The 23,522-nt window shown below is 38.8% G+C and overlaps 1 protein-coding gene across 1 annotated transcript in view; it reads left to right on the forward strand.

The window, feature by feature from the left end:
* The window catches only part of PIK3R1 (phosphoinositide-3-kinase regulatory subunit 1), a 78,451-nt gene that overhangs the window by 36,458 nt on the left and 18,471 nt on the right, over nucleotides 1-23,522 (forward strand). Inside the window, exons 3-7 of the mRNA XM_077816965.1 lie at nucleotides 12,036-12,128; nucleotides 14,096-14,170; nucleotides 17,927-18,058; nucleotides 18,955-19,156; nucleotides 19,328-19,407. Coding sequence (XP_077673091.1) covers nucleotides 12,036-12,128; nucleotides 14,096-14,170; nucleotides 17,927-18,058; nucleotides 18,955-19,156; nucleotides 19,328-19,407 — 582 coding nt within the window. The remainder of the gene's footprint in view (nucleotides 1-12,035; nucleotides 12,129-14,095; nucleotides 14,171-17,926; nucleotides 18,059-18,954; nucleotides 19,157-19,327; nucleotides 19,408-23,522) is intronic.

Genomic DNA, 23,522 nt, shown 5'->3' on the forward strand with positions numbered 1-23,522 from the left:
ATGAGTAGGCAGGGTAAAAAAGAGGGTACATTCAGCTTTCACTATGTCCTTTATATATTTGTTGATCAGATGGATGGTCCAACTGGATTGTATTTTTATTTGCCCACTTGAAAATCAGCTGTATTCCTATTCATAGAATCTCAGGGTTGGAAGGGACCTCAGGAGGTCATCTAGTCAACCCCCCTGGTTTATTCTATGAAATATTGTGTGCATTTTAAAGGTATGTGTGTTTTCTCTCAACAACTATACAAAAATATTTTTGCAGCTTCCCTTGAACATTTTTGTCATAAGTACCTACCTCATTTACGGGATTCTACAGATGTTCAGTAAGCATTCTGAGCAATATTATGGGTAGGTTGAAGTTCAAGTTATTAAGGGTGCCCCTCCCCTTGACTTCACAGTTCCTCTTAGGAAAGAGCATTATTTTTTCCTTGAAAGCATTCTTACCATTATTCTATGCATTGGTGTAGGACCAAAAGAGGTTCTTTGTTTTACTTTTTTCTTGAAAAACAAAAGGGCACTTAACAGAGTGCTCTGTATCCATGAGAGGTCATTGGCATCATTGAGAGAGATGTTGTAGGAAAGGTACTGCTGGGCCATTCAGCTCTCTCCAAAAGGAACATATAAATGGAGTTGTCATTCCCATCCTCCATATCATAATCACAGCCTACTGTTATGGTTGCAGTAGCGGGACAACTTGGAAGAAAATCTTTGATATGCAGCATATTGTGAAGAAATTTCTGAAGGGTCTCTAGGCACAAATCCAGTGCTCCCAAGTTTCCCAGTTGGACTTTGCTTCACACCAGGTGAATGGCAGTGGTTCTTTCTTCTACTCCTTTTCCTGTCAGAATTGTTCGGGACTTTGGAATCGTTCACAGCTCAATAAATCTTGACTTGCAAATCTCTCTCTGTTCAGACAAAAAGGGGTCATTCGTCTAAAAGGCTTTTAGCCCAGGTAGGCCAAATTGCTTCTGTATCTAGCTCAGCGACATTCTGCATTTCTCCCTTACTGCCAAGGCTTTCCTGGTGACCTGAATCTGCACCGTCTGCCAGTTTGACAACATCAGATAAAAATAAAAAGCCAAATTTAGTAAACAGGCCTATTAAGCCACCTGTAATCACACATGTCAAGATTAGAGATGTTTGAGCCCCCTCTTTTTTCCAGGAACCATGTTGGCTTTTAAAATATCTTCTTAATGAGGTGTTGGATAGCTCTGTCCTAATAGTCTCCAGAGCCCGGAACAGATCTCTCTCCCATGCTGAGTGGCACTTTCATTCTTCATATAGCCAACCCAGCCTCCTTGGATAATGAGGGCCTTAAGAAAGAGCCTGCTTCTTCCCTCCCAGCAGCTTGACTTTCTACTCTGTTACAGTACTTGACTAATTAATGACAGACTGTGCATTGTTACTTAACATCTCTCTCTTTCTCTACGCACAACTTCCTTCTTTATATACATAATCCAGTTAAAGCCTTGGTTAACAGAACCTGGCTTGCTTGCCCCTTTGGCTAATACCATTAAACTCTTTATCATTACTAATCCCAAAACGAAATTGTGGTCATAGGTTCCAAGGCCAGAAGGGACCCTTATGATCATGTAGTCTGACCTCACATATAACAAAGGGCATAGAATTTCCCTAAAATAATTACTAGAACATAACTTTTAGAAAACCATTCTTGATTTAAAAATTGTCAGTGATGGAGAATCTACCACAACCCTTGGTAAATTGTTCCAATGATTAATTATTCTCTCAGTTAAACATTTACCCCTTATTTCCAGTCTGTATTAGTCTAGCTTCAACTTCCAGCTATTGGATCATATTATACCTTTCTCTGCTAGATTGAAGAGCCCATTATTAAATATTTGTTCCCCACATAGATACTTACAGTCAGTTATTAAGTCACCCCTTAACCTTCTCTTTGTTAAGCTAAATAGATCAAGCTCCTGAGTCTATCACTATAAGGCATGTTTTCTAATCCTTTAGTCATTCTCATTGCTCTTCTCTGAACCATCTCCAGTTTATCAGCATCCTTGAATTGTGGGCACCAGAACTGGATACAGTGATCCAGCAGTAGTCTCACCAGTGCAAAATACAGAGGTAAAATAACCTTCCTACTTATACGCAATCCTAGGATTGCATTAGCTGTTTTGGCCATAGTGTCACAGTAGGAACTTGTGTTCAGCTGATTATCCACCACAACCTCCAAATCTCTGAGAGTCACTGCTTCCCAGGAGAGAGTCCCCCAACCTGTGAGTATGGCCTACAGTCCTTGATCCTAGTCGTATACATTTTCATTTATCCATATTAAAATGCATCTTGTTTTCTTGCACCCAGTTTACCAAGCGATCCAGATCACTCTGAATCAATGACCTTTTTTCATTATTTACCATTCTCCCAATTTTTGTAACATCTACAAACGTTATCACTGATGATTTTATGTTTTCTTTCATGTCATTGATAAAAATGTTAAATAGTATACGGCCAAGAACCGATCCCTGTAGGACCCCACTGGAAACAGACCCACTCGTTGATGATTCCCCATTTACAGATGCATTTTGAGATGTATCAGTTAGACAGTTTTTAATCCATGTAATGTGTGCCATGTTAATTTTATATCATTCTAGTTTTAATCAAAATGTGATGTGATAACTAAGTCAAATGCCATAGAGAAGTCTATAATACATCAACACTATTACCTGTATCAACCAAACATGTAATCTCATCAAAAAAAGAAAGTTCATTTGACAGAATCTAGACAGAATCTAGTTTCCATAAACCCATGTTGATTACCCTCCTTTTAGTTCTTTATTAATCAAATCCTGTATCGGCTGCTCCATTATCTTCCCTGGGATCAATGTCAGGCTGAAAGGACTCTAGTTACGTAGGTCATCCCATTTAAACATTTTTAAAATTGCCACATTAGCTTTCTTCATGTCTTCTCAAAATTCCCCAGTGCTCCAAGGCTTATTGAAAATCAACATGAGTGGTCCAGGAAGCTCCTTAGCCAGTTCTTTTAAAACACTTGGATGAAAGTTATCTAGACCTACTGATCTAAAAAATCTAACTTTTTAGTAGTGGTATGGAAATACTGTTATCATCATCATATGAGGAGAACCCTTCCCCTGTGAGTAGAAGTAGTCATCTTCTGGAATTGGTGGATCAGAAACCACATAACCCTCTTAGCAGTTTAATCACCAGGAGTGCAGAATTCCCTAGCAGACAGTCTCAGCAGACATTTGTCCACCGAGCACGAATGGGAGATTTATGATTCTGTTCTGAACCAAATCTTCAACCAGTGGGAAACACCATCTTGGGATCTCTTTGCCTCAAAAGGAAACAAGAAACTATCCCAATACTGCTCCAGGGAAGCTCTGGGCCATGGCTCAAAGGACAATACCTTGCTTCTATCTTGGACGGACCACCTCAGGTATGCCTTCTCTCCAATCTCACTAATGCTACAAGTCTTGCAGAAAATCTGCCATGACAGGGCTTGGGTCATCCTCATGCCCAACGGACTGACATAGTTCTGAATCTCAGAACTCCTGAGGATATGAACCCATCTGACCATCAAAATCTGACTATTTCTGGATCTTCTGGCACAACACAATGGTACAATGAGGCATGCCAACCAAAGACAGCTACAACTCAAGGACTGGAAAAGAATCAGATGTAGAGCCCTCATGTTCAGTGGCTGTTCAATCCATTCTCAACCAAAGCAGGAGGGATTCAACCAGGAGATGCTGTTTGGGCCCATGGAAGTGCTTCTCCTCTTGGTCACAAGAATGCCAGCTATCTCCAGAATCCACTAGGATCCCTATTGTTCTAGAATACTTACTTACCCCCAAGACATCGGGCCTCTCGTCAGTTCCCTGCAGGTCCATCTTGCAACAGTTTCCCCCAATTGGTGACCATACCATCCTTACTAACCCCACAGTGACTAGATTCCTGATGGGACTTCTTAGAAGTTTTCCACCAATGGCGAAGCCAGCACCTCAGTGGGACATCAGCCTGGTACTTTCGGTTCTCACCAAACCTCCTTTTGAACCATTAGCCCATCTCTCCATAAAAGTTGCCTTGCTAGTTGCCATCACATCAGCTAGGATCGTGAGCAAGTTGGGAGCACTCATGGCAGATCCATCATATACCATCTTTTATAAAAAGAAAGTCTCTCTTTGCCCCCACCTGAAATTCATCTCTAAAGTAATTTTGGAATTTCACACGAATTAAACCGTTCACTCACTGGTGTTTTTTCCAAAATTGCTTGCCTCTGATGAGAAGAGAAGGCTTCATTTTCTAGACATCTGTTGGGCACTGGCCTTTTATCAACAGAGAACAAACGCAATTAGAAAAACACCCAAACTTGTTATCATAATGTAGCAATCAAATGGTCAAGCTCTATCTGTGCAAAGACTCTCAAAGTGGATTTCAAGCTGCCTCATTTTTTGTTACCAAGAGAGCCCATTCCACCAGAGCTCAAGCAGCCTCTGAGGCATGCCTTCACTAGGTTATATATATAGGGCGGTGACCTGGAACTCCACACACACGTTTACGAGACATTACTCGTTGGTCCAGACTTCTACCACAGGTACAGCTATGGACACAGCAGTAATATGGATAGCTGTACTATCTGCCTCCTTGCACCTGCCTCGTGTTTGACTACTGCTTACTTAGCTCCCACATGTTGAATGCACATAAGGGACCATGCTTCATTTTTTTCTTTGAATGTACTTATCTGTAACTGGAGGGTCTTCTAAATGTATGGTCCCTATATGTATTGCACTACCCAACTTCTGTCCCCTCTACTGTGGAGCATGACCATATTCACGGTAAGATTAGGAACTGGAGAGGTGTCTGTCCGCACTGCGCTTTATAAGGTTGATTCAGAGCACAATGAGATCTATTGTGCATGTGCACACTGGGCACTGCTTAGTAAAAATTTATAGACTCCGGCACACGGTGTGCATATATACCAACATATGGACTACAGATAGGGATGACATATCTTGAAGATGTGTCAATAGATCTTTGTATCAGTAGAGGGAGTATAGTGCTTCTGCCTTTTTGAATCCCACCTTCTCTGTATTTTGGAGTCCGGATTTGTGTACACATATGGAGATAAACAAGTCCACGCAATCAAAGTAATGTGGTGGTGGGTTAGTTTATTTGTTTTGTTTGTCTGTGGTTGGGTGGTGGTGTTTGTTTTATAAACTGTCAAGTAGTCTATTTTGCTGCCTTTGACAGTCAGGTGTGCCTCATCTCTAATTTGTACCTTCATTTAACTTTTACTGCACAAGCATTTGCACTTAGTCATTACGAATTCTAAATTTAAATTTAGAGGCTCCTTTGGGAATATGGATGGTAAAACGAAACTTTTTTTTTTCATTTTGCCCCCTACCAGGTATTGTACATATCTGCTTATTTTCTGGATTTAAATACATGTGAAGCAGCTAAGAAAGATAATTTATTTCCCATCAATTTTCAATACTTAGTATGGGTGCTAAATTATCTGGAGGTTCTTCTAATGTCATAAATTATTCTGAGGGCATCAATTTAATTTGAGGATATTGTTTGAAAATAATGCGTTGAGTGGCTCCTGATGATATCCACTGTTTCCCAATCATTTTCCTACCTACTCATGTTGAAAGCATTACTCAATTTGCTTGATAACTCTGTTTACTGTTATATATTTAAGTTTAGTGTTCATCAGGATCTCCTGCTAACAAGGCAAACTTTTTCTTACTCAAACGTGAAGTGTGAGATTTTCAAAGCTTGTGTGTGTGATGGACATAAGGAGAATGATACCCATTTTGTCCACTCAACTGTATCTTTGCACACATAACCTGCTATGCAGATAATAGGACCTATACACTTTCATATACCAGACTTGCATGCACCGCTCTGATATTTACATGTGCAGTTTAAGTGTTCACAATTGCACATATCCATGTCTAAAAATCTCAAAAATTGCGTGGAATCATTTTGGTTCAGACCCAAATTCAGTTGTTTATTTAAGGTCTCCTCTGTAAAAGACTTCTAAATGAACCTTTTTTCCATAGTGTATCTTACTACATATTAAAGGGCAGGCTTTATTTTTTTCTATCCACTTTCATGCTTCTTCCAGCAATAATGAAAGATTTGGCTCAGAGACTTGTGGATCCAATATTCCACCTTTAAATTTCCATTTGGCTTTGCCAGGTACTAACTCTAAAATATCTCTTTTTACTGAGAACTCCTCCAAAAGGTGCAGCTGTGTGCTGGTTTCATCTTGCACTTTGTAGCTATGTTGGCAGCGCTTAAACGTAAGGTATGCTATCGTCTCCCACCCATTGCTGTTGCCTTAGAGCTGTTCAGTCCTGCCTGTATTAGTGAGAGAGAGAAGAGCTCTCAGATTGGAGGGAATCCTGACTTCTGTTTCATCTGATTGGTTATCACTGTGGCAAGGTAAAAATAGATCTAGTGGAAAATTCAGCATTTATGATGTGTCATCAGAAGGCTTACTACTATCTGAGATACATACTACTCCTGAGACTTAATGGCTGGCAAAGAAGGCAGTAGTAGTAGTAACAACTTGTGAGAGTCTTGATATTTTGGATACAGTGGGATTTTTAAAACAAGTTACAGAATTTGTTTTGTGAAAAGCAAAATGATTACTTTAAGTGAAAAACTGATATTGGATTGTAGCAAAGGAATCTACAAAGTTGCTCAGATTCTTAAGAGTGGATTTGGTTCTCCAAACCTCTGTGCTGTGCTACAGCATGCTTCAAAACAAAATATAATTTTAAAATCAGGTACTAAATGAAGGTTGCATGATTCTTTGTGCTTTCACTGAAAATGGCATGCTTAAAAGGGTTTTTCCCTGCCACAGTAAATCTCCTTATGTGTGCTGTGTTTTGCTCTAGAACATCTAATCCGTGTTCAGGACATTCTTTAATGATAACTTTGTTTTACGGCTTCAGAAGTTGAAACAGAGACTTTTTCCAGAGTTGGTCATATTTTTTCCAATTCAAATGCTGCCATTTCCTTTCAGTATTTTAAATGTGAAGGGCACTGTGCATAAATCTGGCTTTCTTCTGTGTAAATGTTATGAACTGGCATTTAGTTCTGAGAGTGGTGTAAAGTCTCTATTCTGGCAGACATATGTTTTCTAAGGTCTTTCATCTTGAAATGACTATAATTTTCTGTCTTATGCCAAAGTGAAAAGACTAAATTACCAGTGACAATATAATGCTATGGGAATTTTATGAAGGAAATACATTGAATAGCATAAGTAGGAGCAAAGAATAGAAAACTGTAGAATTGTTTAAAAAAATAAATTTTATTTTTTTTAAATGGTATCTCTTAAACTTTTATTTTTTGACATTTTGTCAATTTTGATGACTTGTGTATCTGTTGTTCAGTTGCATTGTCCTTTTATCAGTATATTAAAAGACAACTTTACGTTTTAAAAAACTTCCTTTATATTTATAGCCTTTTGTTATAAACTCCTTATATCTGTTGTGTAGCATTACTGAAATGGGGATTTGTAGCCCAAATAGTCATGAATTCAAAAATATTTTATCACTTACACAGTTATGAAACAGTATTAATGGTTTCAAAAGTATTCTAAGTACTTGCAAAATTATCAATTTCCGTGATGTAATAGTTATCTGTAGCAGTGGGAAAAAATAAAACCAAAATCCTCCAAGCTCTCTCTATTTTATTATATTATGGTATTTCCCCTTTAAAACACACATTTTCTTTTGAGGAAAAAGTACGGGGAGAGGGGCGTTAATTTTAAAAAAGATTAAAGTTTGCTCTAAATGTATATATTATATATGTAAATATATACTCCAGAGAGTGTTTCCTTTTCATTGAAATCTTTATAATCCAATACTAATATACCAAAAGAGGATTTGTGCAAAGGTTAAATAGCTTGTAAATTAGGCATGTGCTTCAGATACTGCATGTGTGTTGAAAGGCCGTCATCAGCACTTTTACATGTGCACTGGAAAATCCATGGCCTGATTTTCAGAGGTGCTAAGCACCAGCACCTCCCATTGATTGAGAACACCACCGATAGCTAGGATCTGTGGGGAAAAATGAGGCTACTTAAGTGCCCAAAGATGGATTTAGGTGACCAACTTTACAGATTTCAAGGTCAAAAGATTGGGGAGAGGGGTGATTGTTTGTTTCTTTTGTTTTGGAAGAGGATGGTTTTATGTCTTAGACAGGGTTTTATATCATTATAGAGAGTCTTTAGTATTTCAGGGTATTTCTAAAAATGAGTACTAGACCTAACGTCTGCTTCTGTTTCCAGAAGAATGACATGACCGAGGACTCTGTTTGCATTTTGCTCTCACTTCATGGATGCTTACATATGTTGCCATAAGTCACCTGCTTACAATGTAAATCAAAAGCAAAGGAAGTGAGATAGGGTATGGAGAAGCTTTCCATTTTGGAGTAAGTTGAAGGCTGTTAGTGTCCCTCCATCTTTGCCCTTTTGAAAAGAAAACATGTTTTCTGAGAATCTTCTGTATCCTTCCCAGTGGCTTCCTCCCATGACATAAAGCCTTCAGGGGACACCAGATGCACAGGTTTTCATTTTTGGTCTGCCTGGACTACACCTTTAACTTTCAGAAATAAATATCAAGTTAGAAATTAGTTGATTCCTTTTCCTAAAGACAACTTAATTTTTCTAAGTAGGCATTTGTAATGTACCTATTATCATAGTCCCTAGGCACCGCTCGCTTAATTTGACACAGTGTGTAGCTCTCTAGTTCCTTCTGTTGTATGAACCAAAGAGTATATAGTGGATTAAGATCTGTAACTGGGCCCTCCCTGTCCTGCTCTCTCCCCAAGCCTTTCATCCTGGATGTCATTTAACCTTACCATCCTCTTTGTCCTCTCCCCTTCCTTTCAATTTTGTGTCATAGCTCTGCATCTTGTCTTCAGTTAGAAGAATGAGGTGAGCTCATGGTGAGCTCTGCTCAGAGCTCATGGCATTTCATGACTTGGCAGAAGGGAGGTGGGAGAGTAGAAATTAATGCAATAACTGCCTAACGGAGCAAAAAGTTATTTTCATCATGGAAAAAATTTAATCTCTCTATTTTTAAAACATATTCTCACCTTGATATTGGGAGGGATTTTATGCCTTTGACTTTCATCAGAATGAGACTTATTAATAGGAGTAGTAGTAGTGTTAGATTATATCTTGCAATTGGTATTTTGTAATTTGAGGATTTTCTTGGCAGAGCCTTTGATTTGACACTGTCATATTCTTTGAATAAATGTACATTTATTATAGCAGATACATACATTCTAAGGCCAGAAGTGGCCATTAGATCATATACTCTGATCTCTGCTATATACAGACCATGATATTTCACCCACTTACCCCTGCACTGAGCCCAGTTAGTTGTCTGGCTAAATCATATCTTCTCAAAAGACGTACAGCCTTGATTTGAAGATGTCAAGAAATGGAGAATCCACCACTTCCTTTGGCAGTTTGTTCCAGTGATTAACTACCCTCACTGATAAAAGTTGTGTCTAGTTTCTAATTTGGTTCTTCATATGCCTTTTTAGTACGTGGTATTTTCTCCCCGTGGAGGTATTTACACACTGCAATCAAGCCACCTCTGAGACTTCTTTTTTGATAAACTAAACAGAGGAAGCTCTTCAAGTCTCACTGTAAGTCATTTTCCCCAGCCTTCAAATAATTTTGGGGGCTCTTTTTTTCACTCTTTCCAATTTTTCAACATCCTTTTTAAACGGTGGAGACTAGAACTGTATGCAGTATTCCAGTATTGGTCTAACCAATGCTGTATACACCTCCCTTCTACTCACTACTCCCCTGTTTATATAACCAAAGAATGTGTTGACCCTTTATGCCACAGCATCACGAGGGGAGCTCATGTTCAGTTGCTTGTCCACTATGAGCCCTAAATATTTTTCTGAGTCACTGCTTTCAAGGATCCAGTCTCCCATTCTGTAAATATGATCTGCATTCTTTGTTGCTAGGTATAAAACTTTGCATTTGGCTACATTAAAATGCATTTTGCTTGAATGGGCCCAGCTTATCAAGTGAACCAGATCACTTTGTTTGGCTACTTTACCCTTGTTATTATTTACCCCTCTGCCAGTCTATTGTCTCAGGTGCAAATTTTTATCAACAGTGATTTTATATTTACTTCGAGCTCACTGATGAAAGTGTTGAATAGTATCAGGCCTGGTGCTGTTCCCTGTGGAACTCCACTAGAAACACCCCCGTTTGATAATGATTTCCCATTGACAACGACTTTTCACAGGTGCTAGAACTAGGGGTGCGGGGGGTGCTGCAGCACCCCGTGGCTTGAAGTGGCTTCCATTGTATACAGGGTTTAGTTTGGTTCAGTGACTCTCAGCACCCCCACTATACAAATTGGTCCACCACCCCTTCTATTTTTTGAGCTCTGTCAGCCAGTTCTTAATCCATTTAATGTGTGCTTCTCTTATCAGTTTTCTACACTTCATAACATCTAAATTCTATCAATTGGTATCTGTTTTCCCTTTTTTCCATTTGTTATATATTACTCATTTATTTCTAATTTCTGTCTTCACTTCACCACAGAACCAGGATGGGCTTTTATTCCAAATAGTCCTTTTTGTAGATTGTGGAATCATGGCTTTTTAGCCATCTAATAAACTCTTCTGAAAGAATTCTCAATTTTCATTCATATTTTTCCTTCTAAATTTTTCTTCCCATTAAATTTTGTTCATAATATTTTTCAGCATTGTGAAATTAGCCCTTTTAAAGCATAGGGTATGTATATTACTGCTTGGGACTGTCCTCTGTTTGCCCATACTGAATGTAATCAGGTCATGATCACTGGTCCCTAGGCAACCATCAATTTCCAATCCAGTGATTAATTCATCTTTATCCATCATAATCTGTCAGTCATGCCAGATGTTGCTGGTGACTGTTTAGTAAGAATATCTTTCTGTAAACATCCTAGCTTTCCAAAAATCAAACACGACTGCTTTTAAATTTTGAAATTACTCTTTTTGGCAAAAATAATGCATTTATCAGAGCGAAAACGTTCTTGTATTAGTTTGTTCTTTCAGTAAAGAACTGACTTTGGATAAAATCAGTATGCAGCTTTGTTTCAGTTTGCAAAAGATTCATTTTAGAATATCTTATTTTTATTCTTTATTTATTGATCATTGTACAAAACAGGAGGCTCTCTTTGCACCATCGGGCATATATTGTCAATATTGTGACCCTATAAAAATTAAAACAAACTGCAACTGTTGTTAAGCTTTCTCATTAATATGACATGTTGGTTGTTCCTGCAGAGAGTTCATACCAATAGAAGTGTGTTTCATTCAGTAGATTAGCAGTTCCAAGGAGATATGTATATAGCTCCCTCATCTGGTTCATCATAGGGTAAAATATTTCAGGTCCAAAAAACTGTTCTTTTTTTATCCACCCCTAAGAATTTTATATGGCTTCTGTGTGGATTCTACACTTTTTACTTTATCTTACTTACCTTCCTCACAGGAGTAGTGAAAATTTATTAATGATTTATAAAGCATTTTTGGTATTCTCTGAATGAAGGTGCCATAAAAATGCATTTTCGTTATTGTTATTGTTTACCATCACTATTCAGTCCTGGAGAATGGATTTGTGTAAATACAAAAGGTGAAGGGATAGAATACTTGGAGGAACAAAATGTCATGAAGTGGACAGCTTTGCTTGATTAAAAAAGTAAAAAAATAAGATGAACAAATGAGGGGAATAGTTACTAGGATTTTGCTAATTATGTACTGGATGTTTGTCTTTAGTTTAAATATAGTAGTGATATTTAGCATGTGAGAGTTGTTTTTTCTAAAATAACCAATAAGTAATTGCGTAGTATTCTACTTTGCATGCAGAACAGACAAGCAAAATGTCTACATGGACTTTCACAGCTGATAAAATGAATTTGTTCAGTGTTTAAAAATTAACCAGTTGCATTATATCTCATGACATTCATAAACTGAAATTGCATCTAACTGTAGCTTAACTGTTTTTTTAACAGCTTTTACACTTCCAGATCTTACAGAGCAATTTTTGCCTCCTGACGTCGCTCCACCAATTCTTGTCAAGATAGTGGAGGCTATTGAAAAGAAAGGTAGGATGATGAACAGTCTGCCAGTGTTTTAGTTATGTTTGTGAATGGGGACTGCAGGATCAGGCCCAGAGTTTGTACATTTCCCTACCGAGGGTTTGTAATGTATCCCATTGCTCAATTGGTATTCAAGCAAATTTAGTCAGAGCCTTATCTTGTTGGTATGTGCTCAACAGAGGTTATTTGGGTTATAGAGGTAATAACATAGCTTATACCACCTGACACCTGGTAACCTGCTACAGAGCAAAAAGAGAGATTTTAATTTGAGGTTTTGAATAATGTAATACTCTTGCACCCAGTTGATATTTGTAATCACAGAAACTTATTGCCATGAGATAGCAGGGGAAAATATCTCAGAATGCTAAGTTTTGGGAGGTATTTTTTGCCCTCCAAAGAGGCTGTCCTTTATTGCTACTGTCTGTTCAATCAGCCCATATTTGTTGTATGCCCTTTGACTTTTCTCCCTTCCCACACTCCCAGCTGTCCCCCTCTGTCCTGGTCCCCTCCTCCCCATACCATTCCCCCTTACCCCTACTGGCCTTCTCAGTCTTTTGTTTCTCTTCCCTCTCCTGTTTAAATAACCCATTCTCTGTCCATCTCTTGCCTCCTGACCCCCTTGTCTCTTTCCCCAGCTTCTCTGCTGATGTCACCTTCATCAACCTTATGTGGCCAGGAGATGCCCACTGTTCCCTGCTCTCCTAATGGTCATGTAGTTGGGAGTTGGAGGGCAAGACAGGATTTGTGGCCTGGTTACTATCAGTGTCAACACTTCGAGGGCTGGGAAGATACACAAGTTTAATGGGTGGATCAGGGGCTGCTGATGCCAGTACTGAGAGCCAGAGTTTAATGGCAACCAGCATAGTCAGCTACTGTTTCTAGGAGACCACACTGGATGTTATTAAATCATATGTGGCCTGTATCCCTGGGCATGCTCTTTAATGTAAAATATGGAGCAAAAAATCTTACATTTATTATGGTGCCTTTTATTTGGAAGGATGTCTGCACTTTACAGAGTATACACAGGGATCACTAACTCCACCACTGAAATGGGGCTAATACAGGGCAACTGTTTAACATGTCTGCAGCAACACCGCCAGCACTGACAGCTTACGTACTGTGTGTGCTCTCTATGTCTGAAGTCAATAAAATAAATATGCAGAAAACCAGATAGTGATTGGCTTTAGGATAAGAACAGTAAAGTATCCCCCCAAAAGGAAAAATAGCTCCTTCGGCTTTGGGTACCATACACTATCACAATCTAAGGAATTATTTATTCTCAAGCAGCTTTTCAACTGTTTGTTTCCTCTTGAGGCAGACCATGTTTGCTGTCTCTGCTCAAGTTGTATTTCTGGGGTGGCAGGCCCTGAGCTTCTCCTCTCTTTTGGTGGGACACCTCCACTTCATTTTCTCTGTCTCCTCCCTGTATCCCATCTCTTCTTGCCTTATGAAGGCACTTTGGAGAGATGGGGCAATAGGACATGGACAAGGGAGCAGTAGTTCCTAGAGGGTCTAAGGCCAGCTGTTCCTTAGCTGGAAAGGTGCATAGAGTGGCAGGGAAGGGCTGGGGTGTTTCCTACTGAACTTCACTTTGCTCCACTGCAGGCAAATCTTTACCTTGGCAAGTACACACTTCTCCTTCTGCTGGTGTTGGCCTCCTAAAGCCAGTGCTTGGCAATTTGGTTGAGTGTGGGAGCGGGGAATGAGGGTTGACTGGATTTCTGCTGTTTCTTGGCTGGCAGCTTCTGCTGGCCCAGCAGTTTGCAGGCATGCATGTAAGGCATGGTATATTTTCCTGTGGGGTATGTTGTTGCCCTATAAAAGCAATAGCATACAGTATTTTGTCATGGTGTGTAAGAATTGTACTAACTTATACTGTAAATGGTTATTTGAGGACAATAGAAATATGTTGTTTCCTATATAAAGCCACAAAGGATATTAAGTTCATGTATTCAATCTATTGTGTTTTTAAGGTCTGGAATGTTCAACTTTGTACAGAACACAAGGGTCAAGCAGTATTGCAGAATTAAGACAAATTCTTGAGTGTGGTAGGTACAACTGTTCTTCTTAAAGTACCAAATAGGTTTTGTATTAAGATTTTAACATTTTTTTTCTATACCCCCTATTCAAACTATATAATTTGATGTTTAGTTGATATAGTTTTATTCCATTGCATTTGCCATAATATTAACCTTTCCACTTTCATGGAATAAATATTTTTCTCCAAGTCCCCATTATACTGGTATTTTGTCCAAGAATAATTAGTTTAATGTTTATTAGTAACTTAATTGTTTGAGGAGGGCTCTGGAAGCGGAAAGGAGTCTCATTCAGAAGCAAGATAAAGATGCGCTGTCCCAATAATGCTGTGGGATACATTTTATTTATGCATGTACAGCTGCACATAATTTTGTGCATACATTAATACATTCAGCCCTCTGCTTCCTTTGGCCCAGTGTAGGGGGTTGGAGGGGAGACTCCTGGCTCTGCTGCATATTCCATCTGGTTCTGGTTCTTTTGGTTCTGAGAGTGAAGGAAGAGAACCTAGCTGATGATGCTACTTTGTGCAGGGATCTAGGTATCAGGGCAGTAGAATTCCTCCCCCACCCCCTCTCCCCTTCCCTCCCGTGTACAGCATGCTTCCCCAATTCCTATCTCTCTCTTTTCCTCCCCTGTGCCAGAGTCCTAGGGTTTCGGACACTCATCTGGCTTCTCCCTTCTCTGGCCCCTGCAGTAGGCCTAGTGGGGTGGGGAGATACCCCCCGGCTACTTGTCCTCTTGCCTCAAGTCATAGGTGCTGGAACTAGGGGTCTAGCAGCACCCCCTGGCTTGAAGTGGTTTCCATTATATACATGGTTTACAGTTTGGTTCAATGGCTCTCAGCACCCCACTATATTAATTGTCCCAGCACCCCTGCCTCCAGTCTCCTTTAGCAGATTCTTAAAAATTTAATAAAAACTAACCATCTAAATGAGAAATAGTTCCAGAGCAACAGTCAGTCAAACTGTGGAAAAGCAAAGCTCTTCTGTTGTGGTGGTAGCATTACCCAAGCTTCTGCAAGCTGTGAAGGAGAGTATGTGTATGGACTTCCCCTTTCAGAGAATTGCGTGAGGGTACCAGGGCATCATACCACTGCATGAGGCTAGGAATTTAAACTGATTACACACCGTGTTGTCAAAGGCACAAAATATGGAAACTCTAAAAAGAGAAGTAATTTCTCTATTCTTTCAATTTTAGTAATTAAAAGTAATTAAAGATTAACATTGAGGAGGAAATTATTTTTGAGTTCACTATGTTTTAAATCTAGCCGGCATCATGATCTTGAATGATGGTAGAGAAAGGTATGGAATTGTGGGTTAGCAACGGAAGCTTTATTCTTAATATTTTTGTTTTCAGCACTGACTTTCCAAACCACAAATACCTGAATCTCTTAATTTATTCAAAATCAATATAGAATCTCACATCTGAAATGTAGTTTTATGCACAATCCACCTGTATCCTGAGACCATTGTAAAACTGGGGTTTACCTGTATTCTTGTTCAAAATTTAATTAGGTTGGAAAACAGGAAAATAAGGCTTTAGCCTTTGAGGAACTGACTGTCCTTCGTTCCTATTGAGCAGCGCTCACAATCCTATTGAGCAAGCCGGTAAAGATGATCAAAAATAGAAAGGTCACAACAACAGCAGCAACAAATAGCTTGCTATATATCAAATAGGTCCAGCTCTCACTATAGCTCTCGTTCCAGTCATTTGGGATGTTTCTTACAGACACTGAACCAACGGAACCCGGACTTGATCCAGCATAGAGAATAAAAGCCACAGTGACTAATGGAGTTTGAGTTCTTGCACTGATAGACTGGGTTTTTAAAGAATTATTTCCCTTCCTTCCCCTATTTCCCACCCCAAATTATTGGGCCCTTTGAAACTTTCTGGATTTGGGAGCATTCTGGAACTTTTGTGAGAGCTTCATGTCTGACAGGAAACCTGCCTGGCTTGTAATAAACACTTCTAAAATTTTATATTTTTTATTTTGACTTCTTTTATTCACTACACCAATGTTAACAGACAGTCCTATAAGTGATAGAATATTCTATTGAACTTTATCCCAAGTTGTAATTACACTAGCAGGCCATGGGCCATTACAAATGTGCAAATTCTAACTGCTATTTAAGAAACCAAGGATCCGATTCTGCAAATATATCTACACATGCTTCAGTTTATTCACATAAATGTTTCCAGGTTCAAGGCCTGAGTTGCTAATCAGCTACCAATAGAAATACTGCATTTGCACCCAGCCCTAACTATGGATTGCTCCTTACTATAGTAGTGGTTACACAAAATATTTACATGTAAAACATAAACCTGTTAAAAATATCCAGGTGCAGCCCTATAACAATATTACCACAAGCATCATTTGTAACTGTATAGTAACATTTGAAAAGTATGCAGAATCCAGGGTCTTCCTTATATAATTTACAAGGTTGGGATATAAAAAAAGCAAGGTGTTTTTAAACACTCTGGTGACTTCAGAAATAATCCCAGCGAAAGTATAATAACCTTCACTAGGGGCTGTCTACAGCGTTTGAACCCAGGACCTTCATCACCAATATACAAACCACCACCACTTTAGCTATAGTAGTAACACGTGACAGCTATAGTATGCTGTTAGTCTCTATGTAGATTAGCCACTAGAGGGGACATGAGACAATTTTCAAGCATGCTGTAAAGCCATTTCTTGAGTAATAGAATTTGTGTTACTTATAACATTTCCACATAAATATTTTCCTGCACTGCATATTGACTCCCGTGCATAATTTACATCTGATCATTTATTAGTCAGAATCTCTTCATGATTGAAGTTTCTGACCCCTTAACTTTACAGTGTATTGCTGAACAATTTTGGTATCTACTGTGGGAATTCACTGCACCTTGTAAATAACACATTTCAGCAAAGACTCATTTAGATGTCTTCAGAGATTTCTTAAAAAGAAAAGGAGTACTTGTGGCACCTTAGAGACTAACCAATTTATTTGAGCATGAGCTTTCGTGAGCTACAGCTCACTTCATCGGATGCATACCGTGGAAACTGCAGCAGACTTTATATATACACAGAGAATATGAAACAATACCTCCTCCCACCCCACTGTCCTGCTGGTAATAGCTTATCTAAAGTGATCATCAGGTTAGGCCATTTCCAGCACAAATCCAGGTTTTCTCACCCTCCACCCCCCCACACAAATTCACTCTCCTGCTGGTGATAGCCCATCCAAAGTGACAACTCTTTACACAATGTGCATGATAATCAAGTTAGGCCATTTCCTGCACAAATCCAGGTTCTCTCACTCCCTCACCCCCCTCCAAAAACCCACCCCCATACACACACAAACTCACTCTCCTGCTGGTAATAGCTCATCCAAACTGACCACTCTCCAAGTTTAAATCCAAGTTAAACCAGAACATCTGGGGTGGGGGGGTAGGAAAAAACAAGAGGAAATAGGCTACCTTGCATAATGACTTAGCCACTCCCAGTCTCTATTTAAGCTTAAATTAATAGTATCCAATTTGCAAATGAATTCCAATTCAGCAGTTTCTCGCTGGAGTCTGGATTTGAAGTTTTTTTGTTTTAAGATAGCGACCTTCATGTCTGTGATTGCGTGACCAGAGAGATTGAAGTGTTCTCCGACTGGTTTCTTACAAATTGTTCTTCATAAATCAGATTTAGGTTGTCTGTTCTGGTGTGGTATGAAATGACAATTTTAAGGTCCTCAGAAATTTTTAAATTGCATATGTCTGGGTTTTTTCTTCAGATGCCTCTTCAATGGATTTTGAGCCAATTGATGTGCAGCTCTTAGCAGATGCTCTCAAGAGGTATCTCCTGGACCTGCCAAATTCTGTCATTCCAGCATCTGTTTACAGTGAAATGATTTCAGGAGCTCAAGGTATGAATGTGAAAGTATTTCCACTCACAGGAGGGAAAAAAAAGATTTATTAGGATCGGCACTACCCAGCATGAAGGGGCTGTGATACTGTCTCAGCCTACATAAAATGTGGAAGGTTTTTGTACACCGCAACAGGTGGTGCTTATAAAACAAAAATAAGTCTTTTCCTCACTTATTAGATATTAGCTGGTTTTGATAAAAGCTGCTGAAATTACCTAACAATATAAATATAATAAAAATTGTAAGATATTACACAGCTTGGTGCATTTAGTAAGTAAGAATAACTGTGCATGTACTGGTTAAAAAAAATCAAGGACTTATCTGTGTGCAGAAAGAGCTAATTGTTAACCTTTTATCAGTGCTGACAAAGTAAATGTATTCAAGAACACAGTGTTCTGAGGTCCATTGGCAGTTATGGAATACAAAGCAATAAATATGTTAATATAAGGTTCATCTTTGGCAGTGGTCATTTCAGACAGTACAGTTGACAACTTTCGGTATGTGGGCCTCGTACTGTTGCATGTTCCATGGGCAGGACATTGTGGCTGGTAACCTTCAAAGTTAGAAAAGCACCTGTGATTCTTATCTACTGCATCTCAGAATTACCCAATCATGTGTGACGCTAAACACAAGACAGACTTCTACCAGTACGCACTGCACATATTGTGGTTTTTACCAAACGAATGTTCTGTTTCCATTTTACTTTTATACAGTTGTTTTCTTCTGTCACTTGAGTTTTTCACTTTTGCAAAAGAAGAAAGAAGAGGCTGGGTTCTATTGAAGGACAGAATATTTTTTCTGTAAAATTGATACTTACCAGGGAACCATGTAATGGTTTCATTTTATTTGTTGAATGTTTCTGCTCTGATATCAAGAGACTTTCTATTTGCTTGCAGAAGTGCAGAGCTCAGACGAATATGCTCAGTTGCTGAAGAAACTCATCAGGTCTCCAAATATACCTCACCAGTATTGGCTCACTCTCCAATATTTGCTCAAACATTTCTTCAGACTTTGTCAAACCTCCAGCAAAAATCTCTTGAATGCAAGATCCTTAGCTGAAATTTTCAGCCCTCTGCTTTTCAAATTCCAGTTAGGAAGGTATGTGAGACATCTTAATTATCTAGTGTATTGTAACCATGATATGTGGCTCTGTTATTCAAAATAGTTAATAAGTTAATGTAGAGGACTTGTGCTCATGCTGTTATCTTTGCATTACTTTTCTAAAGGCATTAATGTAAACCTTTAAATTTTTTCCATTCTATTTTACAGCTCTGATAATGCTGAACACCTCATAAAAATCCTAGAAGTTTTAATCACAAGTGAATGGAATGAGAGACAGCCTGTACCAGGTAAAAAAAAGTTTGGATTTTAAAGAGTAATTGGTTATGGATGATTTTTATATAGTTCAAAAATCAGTTTGGTGGCCATTAAAGGTCCATTATTTTTTTCTTCAGATTAAGTAAGCTCATTGAACAAATGTATTAAAGTAATAAAATTATGGAAGTAAGTAGATATGCAGCAGAAGTTAATTTTTGTTTTCAAGGAACTGTTCTTTACTCTGAAATAATTTTGCATTGAATAATGTGTGCAGATTTTTCCATAGCCTTAGAATTTGTATTGCTTCTTATTGAACACTGTATGAAAAATCAAGAATGTGAGATACTTGTGAAGCAGTATATATGTACTTTTGCATTCCTTACTATTAAAAGCGGACAAATTATGAAGTCCTTTCTTAGCTCTCACTCAAGCCTTTTTAAGCATATTTCCTCAAAAGAACTGTGCCCAGTGGGGACTGATTAAAGACCTCAAATTTAGTCCTCTGTTTAGCTTTGTGCATTTTTCAGCCAAAATCTACATTCTTATTAGTGTAGGCAGAATCAAAACTGCTTCAGGATAGCTAGTTGACACGTTTTCACTGTCTGTGTTAGCATTTAGTTCATACAACCAAGAGCAAAGGTTAGCACTACTTTAATGCAACAGATTGTATTTGAAATCAAGCGTTCCTCCTTTTCTTAGTATGGGTGAGGCAGTGTTGCCAGACTTGTGCAAAAGAACTTGTGCTGCTGTGCAACGTGATTTCTCAGTTCAGCAAAGCAAGCGCATGTCGATATAGAGAAGTTGAAAGCCTTGACTTACAGTAATATTAGCAAAGGGTACTTTAACAAAGAAACAGAACGTTGTTTTAGTGTTCCTCCCTCTCTGCTTCTAAAGTACAGTAAGAGACCACAGCAGTAAGGTTTTGCAGGATTGGGTAAGAACTGGAAGAGCTGGTACAGACTTCTCAGAGTGTTGGAACAAGGTATCTTCCAAACCCACCGTACATTGATTTGAGTGAGTAATCTTGCAACCTGATATGCAGAGTTGCAGTACCTTTATGCTGGAGGGGCAGCTAGGCCAAACCAGACAGGTGCGGGGAGCCAGGCCTAGCCCCAAGCTGCAGGGTGAATGCGCAGTGGGCTTGCTTTCCAACTTCCTCTCTGTGCCTCCCCGCAACACTGGGCCAGGATTAGGGTTCCAGTGCCAGGGCAAAGGGTGCTCTGAAGGTGGTCTATGTCCCCTCGTTAAGGCAAAGAGAAGCCGGTGAAGGATTGTGGCCTATGATTTTTGGTCTCTCCATGAATATGGGCCCTAGGAACATGCCGAAGTGGCCTCTTCATTAATCCTGCCTTGCTTACTAGGTTTTAACTCTGCATTTTGATAGGATGTGTTATGACAACTTCCATTCTTATCTGTATATTTCAAAGTCCATACTTGGCAAAAGGACAATCTGTGTAGTAATTGCCATACTGTACATTATTCTTCAGTTAAATATAATATCTGCCCATCCATTAATATGTAGCCAAAAGGTTTAGGCCAAAATTTTCAAACTTGGCAGCCTCCTGAAAAGACTTTTGCTTGTGCTTAACTTTTGCATGCCTGAATATTTTTCAGAAGCATATGAGTAAATCTTTGCAGGTTTAGGATCCAGATCTCTGCTTGAGCTCCTGAAAAATTGAGACATCTGTTTAGAAGTGCAGAGTCCCCACAGCTCACGTCGAAGATTTAGGGACGGATTTTCAAAAGTGCCCAGCCCCCAGCAGCTCCATATTGTTCTTAGGGGAAACAGCATTTAGGTTCCTACATTAGAGCTGAGCTCTTATGAAAATTTGGCCCTTCATATCATTTAGGCAGCTAAACTAGAGAATTCTGACTTAAATTGTTTTACAAACATCTTGACACTAACTGAATTGTAATGGTTATAAGTGGGGAAGGGGAATTTGCAATTTACCGAGGCAGGGGTTTACTTTTGACATCTTTATTTTGACAAGGCTGGCTCCCAATGCCCAGTCAACCCTAAACAATGTAAATGTTCTACCAGACAAAAGTACAATAAACTGGGGTTTATATGTGTTATATTTTGAGATGACACTTTCAAAAATGCATCCATGTGCTTCTGACTGTCTCTAAGAAAATATCTCCTTCTCTTGTATATCTTTAATTTGCTGGACATTTTTCTTTCTGGATGGAAAAGCTGTCATTTCTAGATAGTTATGGTGCATTGCATCATAACTGAAGTCTAAAAATTGAACACCTTAAGCGTATGTAAAAGATGCAAAACCCACTGTCAAAGTTCATTTCTGATATCTGGTATGTTGCAGAATATTCATGTGCAGTACAGTTATGAATCAGGCCTTTTAACATCTCTGGCTTGAGCTTCAACCAGGGATATTGCAAGATGTTAAAATAAAGGAAGATTCCTAAAAAAGTGAAAGGCAACTTTCAGCGATCTTTTTCCTGGTGTTGAGCAGTTTGTGACAATGCCCTAGTGAAAAGAATTTCAAAGATGAGAAATGGAAGGACTTTTTTTAAAAGATCTTACTTTTTAAAAAAAGATTGACTTCTTCATAAAGTGATTTGGTTTTGCCTGTTTGTCTTTCTTTCCTGTTACCCTTTAACCTGGAAAGAAATAAGTCTGTCTAAAATGAGTTGTGTGAATTTTCGTGGTGTCATATACAGGAGGCAGATGTGTTAATTGCTTGTTTTCTTTTAAATGCAAACTTTCTTTCTCTCCATGCAGCCATGGAAAGTGAGAAAAGTAGGACTTGTATGTTAAATTGAGCCATGTGCAGCTTTGCATCTGTAGTTATTATGATGAGCATCCTAAGCCCATTTTTGAAATGTTTTTAACACAAGCGTGTATTGACCTTACCCTGCCAATATGTCCAACCCAACACCTACAACGTTTTGTTCATGAACTGAGGACACAGTTTAATATCATACAAAAATATGCCACAGTGAAATACATTTTGTCAATATCTGTGTAATCCTATGGAGAAAAAGTAAGGTTACAGGAGCAAAGAGATTAGAAAAAAGAGTCTAGTCGCAGAAATTATTATTAACCAGTTCCATTGTCTGTATTACCTTGTCCCTCTCTCGTTCTGTGTAGCTGTTCAGTCTTTTGACTAGAATTACCAGATTTTTTCAATTTTTTTTTTTTTAACATCCAAACTTGATCAGCTAAATCAAAATATCAAGCTGGTGGAGAGAGAGGGGAGAGACTGCTTCTACTGTTTAAGTCACTGGGAATTTTGACATTGAATTGACGGGTATAGCATCCGGAAAAAGGTGTGTGTTCCTTATATGTGCCATATGAAACAAAAGTATCTTAACTATAGTGCAGTTTAAAAAATATCAAGGAACATGTCCTTTTACATGTTTTAAGAAGAGTATTTGGGAGTTGGGGCTATAAGTTCCTACAGGTCTAAGAAGCCAGCTGATTTTTCAGGTCATGAATGATGTTAGCAGTGTAGTTGTGGCTGTGTTGGTCCCAGGATATTAGAAAGACAGGGTGGGTGAGGTAATATCTATTATGGACCAACTTCTGTTGGAGAGAGAGACAAGCTTTCAAGCTACATAGCAGAAGAGCTCTGGGTAAGCTGGAAATTTTGCCTCAGAAGTTGGTCCAATAAAAAATATTACCTCACCCACCCTGTCCCCCATCAGTGACCTTGGCTTTTCTATCTAGGCTATTATCCTAATTTATTCCAGGTTTGCAAATAACATTTGTGAAAGACGTCTCCTGTGACAAATGTTACAAACTTTGGTGTGAGATGTCAGATTTTACTGTTTTTATAGGGTCAAAGGTAAAAGAACATATGAGGTAATGAGACTATCTTACACTTCTGGTTTATACACAAACTGTCACTTGCTGAAATGTTGGTTGGTGGGGTGGTCATAAATGTCAATGGCAAAGCTGAAAGACAAATTCTCTGTTTTTATAGCTGTAAATGCATTAGAGAGATTTCCAGCGTAAATGTTATGACATATACAGAAGCTGTAACTGATGCTAGTTGTTTCGGGTGAGTTTAGTGGAGTAATAAACAGCAGGAAAATAATGGCTCACTCCTGTTCCCATTGAAATCAGTACCAAAGCTCCCACTGATTTCACTGGTGCAGAATCTGCCCTCTAGTTCATAACTGTATT

This window comes from Eretmochelys imbricata, chromosome 5 (genome assembly GCF_965152235.1).
Source record: "Eretmochelys imbricata isolate rEreImb1 chromosome 5, rEreImb1.hap1, whole genome shotgun sequence".
NCBI classification, from domain to species: Eukaryota; Metazoa; Chordata; order Testudines; family Cheloniidae; genus Eretmochelys; species Eretmochelys imbricata.